Consider the following 12,449-nt stretch of genomic DNA (forward strand, 5'->3'; position numbering starts at 1 on the left):
GTGACTGCTGAGCTACAGCACAGCCGCCAAAACTTTGGAGGAGGAGCCTCTGAAGGACCACTGCTGGTAAACGTGCAACACTGTCGTTGAAGAGTTTCGTTTTTTCTCTTGAAAAAGTTATTTGTGATGTATATATATTTTAAGCACAGCAGTGCTCTACTTTTGAGGCTCCTTAGAACTTAGAACCCTTTTTACTCTGCATAAACCTTTTATAGTGTAAAAACGAGTCTTTGTTCTCATTCAGAGGTTAAAGAAACACAGGAGGAGTTTTTAAAGAGATTTGACTTTATTGGTTGTCAGCGTTCAGTAGTAGGAGTCCATGATGCGCCTCATGCTCATGAACCTCATGCCGCTCCAGCCCATGTTGGTGAAGTTCCTGTACTCTCCGGGCCTCATGTACATCATCCTGCCTCTGTAGTGGGGCTGCTCGTACATCAGCCAGTGTCCGTCCATCACGTGACAGGACATGCAGTTGTTCATGCGGTAGCGGTCCATGATGTTGTCGCAGTCGTCCATCAGCTCGTACATCTGGCCGCCAAAGTTCTCCCTCTCGTAGATCCTCATCCTGTAGGAGCCGCGGTGCTGCAACAAGTGGAGAATCCGTTATCTATCTGCAGTCTGCTGCGGTGGCGGGAAGCCACTTCTGACAGCCTGCACTGTCCCCCTGCCGTTTCTATGGAGACTGTGTGTGACTGGCTGATATTTACCATGGGGATCATGCGGCAGGACCTGATGCAGTCGCTCATTCCAAACATGCTCATGTAGTCGGCGTACTCTCCCCTCCTCATGAAGTACTGGTTCCCCATGTAGTTGGTGCGGTCGTAGACCATGAAGCAGCCTCTCTCCACCCTGCAGGAGTGACACCTGCTCAGGTAGGAGGACATGTCGGCACAGTCGCTGCTGCACTCATAGGAACGTCCCATGAAGTTCCTGTCCTCGTAGAAGACGATCTGTTGGGCCACACGTAGAAAATCCATCAGAAACAACAAACTTTATGTTTTTTTTTGCTGGCTTTGAGCGCCTGTTGAGGATGTTAGTGAAAGTATTTCATCATCTAACATCAGTCATGGTGAAGAATTCTGAACATTGACTCCAGTGAACGTGTTGGACCAGAAAGCCAAGGCTAACAATGACAGCAGAGCTGCAGAGCTCAGAAGTGTGAGTGTTAGAGTGTGATGCTGGTTCTCACCCTGCCCATCATGTTCATGCTGCTGGAGGTCATGGTTGCTCTGTGGTCTTCCTGACTGAGTGTGGTACCTGCAGAGCAGCCGCTGCCCTTTATAGCACCTGAGCAGCTGAGGCCTTTTGTCCAAACAGCCTGAGCCAGCAGCACGTCATAAAAGAGACGCTTCGCATTCGGCATTTCTCTTAGAAAGTCCACACAAAGAGCAACAGACAGCAGCGGCCTGTCTCCTTCAGCCCTGTGTTTGCTGTGGAGCCCACTCTTTCGGGAACAAAACCTGAAGACAATGAGCCCCTCACTGAACGCCCGCCGCCCCTCGCGCTTCAGCCCAACAGGAATGGCTTTCATCTCAGGTGACTCTACTCCACACATGAACCGTTCCCTCCTGAAGCGGCAGAAATGAACCTCAGGTTTCTGTGCAGAGTCTTCCTTTACAGTGTTATATCAAAAACTTTTGCCTTGAAACCAAAAACCATCATAAGCCATTAAAACTGCAGTGGGTAGTATAATACAATACCATTAATGAGTAACTGTATTCCATTACAGTTACATTGTTTAACCCTTGTGCTATCCTAGGCACTTTACCATTGGGAGTTGGGTCATCTAGACCCACTAGACAGTGCTCTGAACCTTTTTTCTTCAATGATTTGTGATCTTCACTGGTGTCCATGGATTACATGAAATCTTTCCACCTTTATCCACCTTTGTCATGGTAGGGAGAACACGTCAATGGAAGGGTGGGGTCATCTAAGATAGCACAAGGGTTAAACACTCAAAGTGCAAGCCTCGATTTTGTTTATTTTATTTCCTTCTAAACATTTCTGAAAGCCCTTTTTTGTGATATTATCAATGTTCTATGGTCTCTCTAGCAGACTTTAGACGGGCCTGCACATGTACTGGCTTTAGCAGGGGGACACGTCTGGCCCTGCAGGGTTTGAGTCCCTGGTGGTGTAGTGTGTTACTGACGGTAGTCTTTGTTACTTTGGTCCCAGCTCTCTGCAGGTCATTCACTAGGTCCTCCGTGGGGTTCTGGGATTTTTGCTCACTGTTCTTGTGATCATTCTGACCCCACGGGGTGAGATCTTGGGGGGAGCCCCAGATGGAGGGAGATTCTCAGTGGTCTTGTATGTCTTCCATTTCCTAATAATTGCCCCCACAGTTGATTTCTTAACACCAAGCTGCTTACCTGTTGCAGATTCAGTCTTCCAGCTTGGTGCAGGTCAACAATTTGGTTTCTGGTGTCCTTAGACAGCTCTTTGGTCTCCATAGTGGAGTTTGGAGTGTGGCTGTTTGAGGTTGTGGACAGGTGTCTTTCTATAGATAACCAGTTCAAACATTAACCATTAATACAGGTAACCAGTGGAGGACAGAGCATCCTCTACAGAAGAAGTTACAGGTCTGTGAGAGCCAGACATCTTGTTTTTGGTGACCAAATGCTTATTTTACCACCATAATTTAAAAATAAATTCTTTAAAAATCGTTAAAGAATTTTTAAAGAATTTGATAACATCTTGTTCAGATGTGGTCATCTGAAAGTTCAATGGTGGTGTGAGGATGACTCTAGCGGTGAGGAAGATGAAGAGAACAAGGGCAGAATGGAGGACCAAGTGGGGGAGTAGGAAAAATGAAGAGTGATGTGTGGCTTTTGAGGAGGAGGTGAAACAGACTTTAGGAGATCTGAGGTTCTTCCAGATGACTGGACGGCTACAGCCAAAGAGTTTAGTTTTAGTCTTTAGTTTAGTATAGTTTATTTCAGACACAAAACAAATGAAAAAAGTCAACACACAGTGGTTTAAAAGACATAAAATAATACAGTGTGCTTGAAAAGGAGTGGGTTGAAGAGAAATCTTGTCTGCTCCCACCCCTTTTTAAAAAACCTGATGATGTACGTATTCAACACGCGTATTGCTATTTACAGACAGGTACAAAACATTCAACTGTGCTAAAGTGACATTTTTTTTTTAATTAATCGTTTCTGGCCTTATAGAGTACTATTAGTGACTTCTTGTCGCTAATAGTACTAATAGTAAGAGATCAGAGAGACGGAGATGAAGGAATTTAGTTTAACGTCTGGAACAAGGAAAGCAGATTGATGGAGAGATGAAGAAGTTCAGAAGGTCTTTCAGAGGAAAAGGTTAGCTACAAAAAACTGGAACACTGAGAAGACAGAAGTACAGAGAGATGCAGCACAAGGTGACGGTGGAGGTGGCAAAGACCAAACAAAGAGCAGATGAAGACTTCTATGACAGGTTGGACACAAAGGAGGAAGAGGGGAATCTGTGCAGGTGAGACAGAGATGGATGGATGTGAACCAGGTTAGAGTGATAAAGAACAGAGATGGAAATGGGGTGGCAGGTTCTACAAGGGTTCTACAAGATGAAGGGAGAACTTTGAAGAGCTGATGAATGAGGAACGTGTTAGCGATCACAGAGGAGAGGCGTCTGTCAAAAAGCAAAGAGGAGGATCAATTTACATTATGATACAAAGAAATGCAAAAAATGTTCCCATTCAAATAGACCTCACTAAGCTTGGCAAGAGTTTGGTGTCTCAGAATTCTTTTCCAGTTCTTGTGATCTACCCACACAAGAAATAGATGCTCCTCCCCCTTTAACCCTTGTGCTATCCTAGGCACTTTAACATTGGGAGTTGGGTCATCTAGACCCCACTAGACAGTGCTCTGAACCTTTTTTCTTCAATGATTTGTGATCTTCACTGGTGTCCATGGATTACATGAAATCTTTCCACCTTTATCCACCTTTGTCATGGTAGGGAGAACACGTCAATGTAAGGGGGGGGAGTCTAAGACAGCACAAGGGATAACCAGTGGTGCCATTCCCCGAGAGCTAATATAACCAACTTCCCTTGTATCATTCTTTTCTCTGCAGGAGTGTCTTGAGTCATGCCATCTGGTTTCTTAAAAATGATCATGTTTCACCACCCATCCAAGTGGCTGATGAAGCCATTTCAAGTCCAGATGCCATGACTCAACCACAAGAGAACATCACCTCCAGGACAAGGACATACTGAAAAAAAACATAGATTTTGAATAAAAATCTGTGAATTATCTAACCAAACAAGCAAATTCTCGATATTTATAGGTATTCAGTTTTGAATTAACACTAAGATGTATGTCACTGTTGCTCAAGGACCCCATTTTTCTTCCTCTCTTGTCTTTTTTCATAGACATAAAGTTCTAATAGATTACCAAATGTTGTCTTGTTGGCCACTTATTTGTTCTAAAAGCAATCGAACACCAGTTTTATCAGTTTCATATTTTATTGAAGATTTTGTCAAAGAGAAGGCAAGAACAGCGTGATCACTAAGGATAGTTTCCCTCGTCTCACATCCGCAGTCAGCCAATGGTGCTGCTTGACCGCTGGGTCAAAGTGACTCGATGTTTCACGAAGCTTCGTTTTTACCATCCCTAAAAGAAAACACACTCTGGACCAATGTCTGAGGTAGCAGGGACAACAGATGATGGAAACCTTTTCTCGTCGGTCCATTCGCCAGGACTTGCTGACAATCAGGACCTGAGCTGCACCTGTTCACAAACCACCACTAGGAATGTTCCAAGTGAAACCACCACTTGGAACATTCCTACAATCAACAAAACGATTCAGGAGCAGACAATGGTACAGACCAGCCAGCAACACGACAGGTTAAAACATGGAAACTAGAGAAGGCTTTTGGTTGCTTTAAACCAGGTTCAACAACACACACTGGCTAGTAAATGGAAAGAAAAACAACACATGCCTCCATGACATCACAATAGGAGGGACAAGCTGCCGTTTTGACCCCAACATGCTGACACTCACTGTAGATGTGTTGGTTCACTTCCTGGTTTTGGCTGACTCACTAGTCTCTTTGACGTTGAGCTAAATAGTTCAAATCAGATTATTTTGTTAAACCTTCCTGTTATGTTGCGGGTCAAATTGACTCGTTTTAAAGTTTGAACATCTATCAAAAATAGTTAAAAGTATTTTTTCAGCATGAAACTTCTTCTGCTTGCCTTAATTAGTGTAATCAACATATGATATGAAAATGGTTCATCTCACATATATGCAACCCCCTCCTGCATGTTCACACATCACATAGATACTGTTCGGGTCAATTTGACCCAGCAGTCAAACTGGAGGTACAAGGATGTCTTATTATTATTGGTATTCCTTTCTTTGCAGCTATGTGACATATTTTACCCCAATCACACACATAGACACACACGCACACACACACATACACAAACAGGTGCATAGGTGTTATGACTTTTGATAGGAACCATTTATGTTCTCACGGGAAAACTGAACCCACATTCAGTGGACACTCAACAGGGGAGGGGCAAAACATATAAAAGATTCTCTGCATGGGAATCCTTCCAACATTATACTCTGTCAGGCAGACCTTTACAAAATGAGCAGCAGAAGCAGAAAGATGACAGTCCAGGAGGCTCTGCAAGTCATCACTAATCATGATCAGAAGAAGACTATCTTAAGCTAAACCAGATGAGGGAATTGCTATTCCTGTTCCTCTAAACAAGACATTCACATATAAGAATGGTGAAGTACATTGGTCTTCATCCCCAAATATGCGTTAGACAAAACTGTCTTCAGAAAACATAATAAAGGGTGCCAGGGCCCACTAGGATGGCAGTGACTCATGTGACCATGTCAAGACGAGCATGACCTGTGCGAAATGTGCAAAATTAATTTCATATAAGCCTTGTGCTATCTTAGGCACTTTAGCATTGGGAGTTGGGTCATCTAGACCCACTAGACAGTGCTATGAACCTTTTTTCTTCGAGGATTTGTGATCTTCACTGGTGTCCATGGATTACATGAAATCTTTCCACCTTTATCCACCTTTGTCATGGTAGGGAGAACACGTCAATGTAAGGGTGGGGTCATCTAAGATAGCACAAGGGGTACATTATGTTTTGTCACCTTAGAGTTGTGGTAAATGGTAAATATTCATCTTTAAAACTACCTACAGATTTATGAAAAATTCCATTGACTAATAATATAACCCAAAATTTGTAAATAAATAAAAATTAAACTTCATACATGCAGGCTCAAAATTAACCCCTAAATCCCCAGTTAACTGCTGCAGCAGCAGCAGCAGCAGCAGCAGCAGCAGCAGCAGCAGCAGCAGCAGCAGCAGCAGCAGCAGCATGCTTCCCCAGCACAGCTCATTTAACATTATGAACTAAGTATTACAACAGCAAAACACAACAAAACCTTTGTGTTACAGCAGAGCAGACAGACACACGAATCGTAGCTAATGTTACAAGTTATGGCAGAGCAAACGTTTAAGAAGAAAATCTTAAAAATGACGTCATTTGCAATATTTAGGCCTAGTTTTCATCGACAACATTGTGGTTACAGGGCCAGGTGGCATTAGAAAACGTGCATCTAGCTATGAGGACACACCATGTTCTTTATCTCTTTTCTCCTCTTTCTTTGTTCTTTTCTTTCTTTAGGCACCAGACGGCTTTGACCTTCTTTTTGTCCATATTTCAGATGTTTTTGGCATTTAGCATAAATGTCCTCACGAAGGCATCAAGTCCGTCGACTAAACCAACTGTCACCTTAGTGACAACATTGTTTTGTGTTCCCATTTTTTATTTGGGCATTTTACACAAAAATAACCCCAAAAAAGCAAGATTTTTTTTACCTTTATTAAAATTTAGGTTATAGAATGTCACCGTATGACTGACTGAAGTTTTATAAAGTAGATTCCAGCCCCCGCCCTTGTCCCCCACCTGGCCACTTCATTTTGAAGCGACCCACAGTTGAACTGATTCCCTGCAGATGAACAACAACATTCCTATCCTTAAAGTTTCATTTACTGAGTGAGTTTTCCTGTCCACAATTGTCTTTTGGTAACTCTGTGCAGGGATTATTCTGAAAACTCCTTTTTGTCATCTGTTGGTTATTTTAATACGTTTAAGACTATCTGTCTTGTCGAAATAACATCTTTACTGAATTTAGCTCAAATTGATGTTGACAGGTTTTCATGTGGGGCCTTGAAACATCAACATCATCATTTTGTTTGAACACACTTTTTTATATTTGCTGTGTAATGTGCTAACGGTTTAGAAATGTTGCCTGTAGAGTTCAAAACATAAATGTTCACTTCAATCAGAGGTTCAGTCGGTCAGAGGGAAGTTGACCTGCAGGTGGCACTGGACTCGCTCAAGATTGCCCCAAAAGCTGCTTTTAAAGCAGAATTCAATCGATCAACAAATCCTGAGATTCTTCGGGTTTTTGAAAACATGATTTTAGACTTTAGAAATAATTCCTGCTTCAGAGGAACTACAACGGCTGACTTGATACCTAACAGGAGCATTTTACTCTGCATAAACCTTTTATAGTGTAAAAACGAGTCTTTGTTCTCATTCAGAGGTTAAAGAAACACAGGAGGAGTTTTTAAAGAGATTTGACTTTATTGGTTCTCAGCGTTCAGTAGTAGGAGTCCATGATGCGCCTCATGCTCATGAACCTCATGCCGCTCCAGCCCATGTTGGTGAAGTTCCTGTACTCTCCGGGCCTCATGTACATCATCCTGCCTCTGTAGTGGGGCTGCTCGTACATCAGCCAGTGTCCGTCCATCACGTGACAGGACATGCAGTTGTTCATGCGGTAGCGGTCCATGATGTTGTCGCAGTCGTCCATCAGCTCGTACATCTGGCCGCCAAAGTTCTCCCTCTCGTAGATCCTCATCCTGTAGGAGCCGCGGTGCTGCAACAAGTGGAGAATCCGTTATCTATCTGCAGTCTGCTGCGGTGGCGGGAAGCCACTTCTGACAGCCTGCACTGTCCCCCTGCCGTTTCTATGGAGACTGTGTGTGACTGGCTGATATTTACCATGGGGATCATGCGGCAGGACCTGATGCAGTCGCTCATTCCAAACATGCTCATGTAGTCGGCGTACTCTCCCCTCCTCATGAAGTACTGGTTCCCCATGTAGTTGGTGCGGTCGTAGACCATGAAGCAGCCTCTCTCCACCCTGCAGGAGTGACACCTGCTCAGGTAGGAGGACATGTCGGCACAGTCGCTGCTGCACTCATAGGAACGTCCCATGAAGTTCCTGTCCTCGTAGAAGACGATCTGGCAAGAAAATGTGGATTAAATGGAGGGTTTAGTGCGATCAAACCTTTTCTCTGTGGCAGAACAACCTGACATTTGTCTGTTACAGATTCATGTCTTCACATGTCTAAACTATGAGATCCTACAAGGCACCAAATTTTCCCCTGGTTCAGTTATTGTCCCACTCTGTGTTTTAGATGTCTTCAGACCCTTTAGTGTTTTTTAAACGCTCACTTTCCTTAGAAAGACATTTGAATGATAAATCTTTCGTAACTGGCTAGCTTGGCTGGTCGAGTGTCCGCCCAAAGGCGGCGAGATTATTGGTTTGACTGAAAATATTCTGCTTGACTTTCAGCGTTAAGGGTTGGATTAGGGGGACAAATGGTTCCTGAACACTGCAGTTCACTGATCATTCAGACCAGGGATCAAATGTGGAGGAGAAACTTGTCACACACCTGAGTGTGACAGGTAATGGGACTGTCACTACTTTATAGAGTCGGAAGAGCTGCAAACTAAACTGGACGTGCTGTAATGTCCGTCCAGAGTCTGAGTCCGCTGAAACCTTTTCGGGGTCGCTGGAGTCTGTCCTAGCTACTGTTGGGCAAAGAGCGCCCTGAACAGGGTGCATAGCACCACACATCGGACACTGCGAGATGCTAACCAGAGGTTCCAGCACAGATCTGTGGAGGCCCAGGTCTGAACACACCTCAGCGAGTGGGAATCCCAGGCAGTCAGTATGAAGCAGCGTTGCATGCTGGGACTTACCCTGCTCATCATGTTCATGTCGGTGGCGGACATGTTGCTGGAGTTGTGACTGCCGTGTTCCTCTGAGGCTGGTGGAGGAGGACTGTACCTGCACCTGGGCGAGTTGCTGCTTTTATACACCTGAGTGTGGCGCTCCGCTTTGTGTGTGAGAGTGTGGAGTCAGCATGTGCTTCTGTTGCACACAAAGCCTCTTTGAAAGGGTTAACAAAGAGTGCGTGAGGCCTTCTAGCTGCTGGTTCATCAACAGCAGCTTTCTGTTCACCTGCTCACCAGCAAAATGATTTACACGTCTGTTTTCTCAGCGCTCTCAGCCTGTCTTCCAGGTGGAACGCCGCACGTCTTGTCCAGCTCCACAGAGAGCTTTCATGACCGTCATTGGAAGGTCTCTACAAAGGTTGAGGACCAGCGAATTCTCTACTGATCACACAAGCCACAGAACTGGGTTCATAGAAGGTATTTGACATGAAGATACTGGAGTGGGCGCTGACTTGGACATTTCTGTCAGTAAACTAATGCTAACATTAGCTTGTTGGGTCATTTTGGAAAAGATTTTAGTTTTCCCCACACTAAAGACTCTCATGGTTAATATTCCTTACACTTAAAAGTTTCCATGTTGCATTGTTCTTTCACAAACTACAGAAATCCTCAGGATCACAAATAAGTACTGAATCCAGTTAAGGAGATCTTCAGGATAGACTACAAAGATCTTCCAAATGAATCTCATAAATATGAGACAAATTACTTCATTTAATCTCCAGGTTCAAATTACATAATTCAACAAAGTTCAATAAAGTTCCTAGTTTCTGTATATTAACTGACTTCTTCGGATCTTCTGTTATCAGACATGATTGTGTGAAGACGTCCTGAACCGTGTCAGGTATGTAAAAAAGAATCCAACCATGTCTGGTAACAGAAGAACCTAAGAAGTCACATAGTTCAACATGTGATCATTCTTGGCGGGGGCCGCCCTTTGGATGAAGTGTCCAGCGAAATGATGGAAGGGATTGATGAATCCCTGGTCACTAAAAATGTTGTGTCCCCATGGCTAGAATTGATCAAAGTCATCCTGATTCAAACATTGAAGCTTAGGAAAGAACTTGCAACCCTTGTACTATCTTAGGCACTTTAACTTTGGGAGTTGGGTCATCTAGACCCACTAGACAGTGCTCTGTACCTTTTTTCTTCAATGATTTGTGATCTTCACTGGTGTCCATGGATTACATGAAATCTTTCCACCTTTATCCACCTTTGTCATGGTAGGGAGAACACGTCAATGTAAGGGGGGGGGGGGGGGTCATATAAGATAGCACAAGGGTTAATCTTGATTTTAGATTCATGTCAACATAGAGACCCTTACCATAACCTTAGTTGCACAACCTCAAGACTAACGCTAACCTTTTTTTATTTTATTTTATAATACTTTATTTATCCCACAATGGGGAAATTCATCTCCGCATTAGACCCATCCCCTGGGGAAGTGGTGAGCTGCAGCCGAACCGCGTTCAGGAGGCAGCGTTAAGGGTCTGTTTTACAGTAAGCGCCATCTAATGTCAGGGAATGAAATTGCATGTTCACTCGGCTCATCGTCAGTGAAAATTGCCTGGGTGTGAACACAAAAAACGTGTCGAAAAACGCTGGCGAAAAACGTGCGCAGATTTTCGTCCCGGTGTGTACGGCCCTTAACACTAACCCTAACCTCAATACTAACCCTAACCTCAATGCTAATCCTAACCTCAAGACTAATCCTAACCTCAATACTAACCCTAACCAGTCTTAGACTGTTTTAGACAGTTTCAGTCAGTGTGAATCATATTTTATTTGGTCTGGTGAGGATTGTCCTCCTGAATTTGGCTTTTTCCGTAATGTGTTTTTGTTTTGAGTTGTCTTCCTGTCAGTCACACCAGGTTCATACCGAAGATCATCCACATCTTCATCGTCAGCTCATCTGCTCTGTCACTCTTTTGTTGCTTCCTCAATTTAGTCATGCTTAAGTTTATTCATTAAATCTTTAAGTTTCTGCCAGCCAGCTCGGTCTCCTGCATGTTGGGTGTTTACACCACCAGTTCCTGACAGGTCTAAAGACAACAGAACATGAGTGACTGCTTTAGCACACTGTAGGACACGGTCACAATAGGTCAGCAGAACTGCTAACCAAAGGTGGGAAATACAACTTTTACCTGTCCACTGTACTGAACCCATGGTAGGATTCAATCTGTCATTCCTTTAGGAAGCAAGTATTGCCTTGGATCTACAGATCAGGTTAGACACTTGAGGTTCATCGGCCGGTCAAAGACAACCCCCATCAAGCTGAACTATCCTCATAACTCTCCATCCAGACTCCGCTGGATCTAAGGTTATATTCGCAAACACTTCACTAGAAAAGGATTTTTCTATAGAACGTTTAATTAGAAATGAAAATGCAGGTTAACTTCAAATCATACGCGAATGGTTACATAGGAGTAAAAGTACTGCAGTCACATGGTTACAGCACTCAACGTTTCAGACTTTAAAAACCTAAAGTGAACCTTCTTTGGTTGAAACTCGACACAATGCCACATTTAAGCAAATAGAAGTCTTTTTTGTGAATGATTTGCCATAAGAGTGTCAGCTGGTCTGTGGCTCCTAGAACAGGCAGCTGCTGTACACGCTGACTTTGTGGCTGATGTCCTGCAGCAGCTCTTTGACTGCAGCTTCCAACTCCACCAGCTGCTCAGCTTTCACCTCCAAAATGTGCTGGTTATCTTCATAAGACTTTTCAAGATCTGAAACAGAAAGGCAGTTTGATTTCAGCTTTGGAAGTCTGCACAGTCTGAAAGAGGTCCTACACACAGCACACTATAGGTCCAGCTCATGTGGGTGTGTGCTGGCTCTGGTTCAGCTCTCAGAGTGTGGACCTGCTCGCTCAGGTGTGGTGCTGCTTCCTGGACAGCAGAAGGCCATTGTGTTGTTAAGTGCAACATTGTGTTATGAGCTATGAGCTGCAACCCAAAACCCAAGCAATTAAACCTGATTGGGACAATCTCTTACAAACATGGCAACAAATGTGGTCTGAAGCTTCTGACACAGGTTCAAGTGAAACCTGGGATGATGAGCACAGCTCAGTCCAGATGATGGGATGGAAGTAGGTCCTTAACTTCATTGATTGTTGGCTTTCTGTTAAACTTGAACTACTAAATTCAAACAGGGTAAGCTTTATTGGGGGGGGTGGTTACCTTTTAAAAGCTGAAGCTTGTCAGCCGCCTGCAGCAGCAGTTCTTTCGCCTCCTTCTGCAGTGACTCCGCCCTGTCCTTTGCCTGAGCCACTCCCACTGCCTTCTGATCAATCAGCTGCTCCACGGTGCTGACCTTCTGCTTCAGCCCTGACTGCAGCTCCTGCGCAAAGACACGGTGAGCAGACGGGCTCAGGCAGAAGGCCATCGT

The 12,449-nt window shown here is 44.0% G+C and overlaps 3 protein-coding genes across 3 annotated transcripts in view; all 3 read right to left on the reverse strand.

The window, feature by feature from the left end:
* Positions 1-267: 267 nt before the first annotated feature.
* On the reverse strand, positions 268-1,296 carry LOC105353738 (gamma-crystallin M2-like). Its single transcript, XM_023955538.1, has 3 exons — positions 1,190-1,296; positions 708-950; positions 268-582 (listed from the first exon to the last, which is right to left on the reverse strand). Exons 1-3 carry the CDS (start codon positions 1,220-1,222, stop codon positions 304-306), a joined length of 555 nt encoding a protein of 184 aa, XP_023811306.1. The 5' UTR covers positions 1,223-1,296; the 3' UTR covers positions 268-303.
* Positions 1,297-7,602: 6,306 nt separating this feature from the next.
* Positions 7,603-9,139, reverse strand: LOC101167703 (gamma-crystallin M2-like). The gene is made up of 3 exons (XM_011475725.2): positions 9,030-9,139; positions 8,043-8,285; positions 7,603-7,917 (listed from the first exon to the last, which is right to left on the reverse strand). The coding sequence occupies exons 1-3, from the start codon at positions 9,060-9,062 to the stop codon at positions 7,639-7,641; spliced, it is 555 nt and encodes a 184-aa protein (XP_011474027.1). The 5' UTR covers positions 9,063-9,139; the 3' UTR covers positions 7,603-7,638.
* Positions 9,140-11,412: 2,273 nt separating this feature from the next.
* The window catches only part of lamb1 (laminin subunit beta 1), a 45,893-nt gene continuing 44,856 nt past the window's right edge, over positions 11,413-12,449 (reverse strand). Inside the window, exons 32-33 of the mRNA XM_023955540.1 lie at positions 12,242-12,401; positions 11,413-11,791 (exon numbers count right to left, since the gene is read on the reverse strand). Of these exons, the coding sequence (XP_023811308.1) occupies positions 11,652-11,791; positions 12,242-12,401 (300 nt within the window). The 3' untranslated portion in view covers positions 11,413-11,651. The remainder of the gene's footprint in view (positions 11,792-12,241; positions 12,402-12,449) is intronic.

This window comes from Oryzias latipes, chromosome 6 (assembly GCF_002234675.1).
Source record: "Oryzias latipes chromosome 6, ASM223467v1".
NCBI lineage: Eukaryota > Metazoa > Chordata > Actinopteri > Beloniformes > Adrianichthyidae > Oryzias > Oryzias latipes.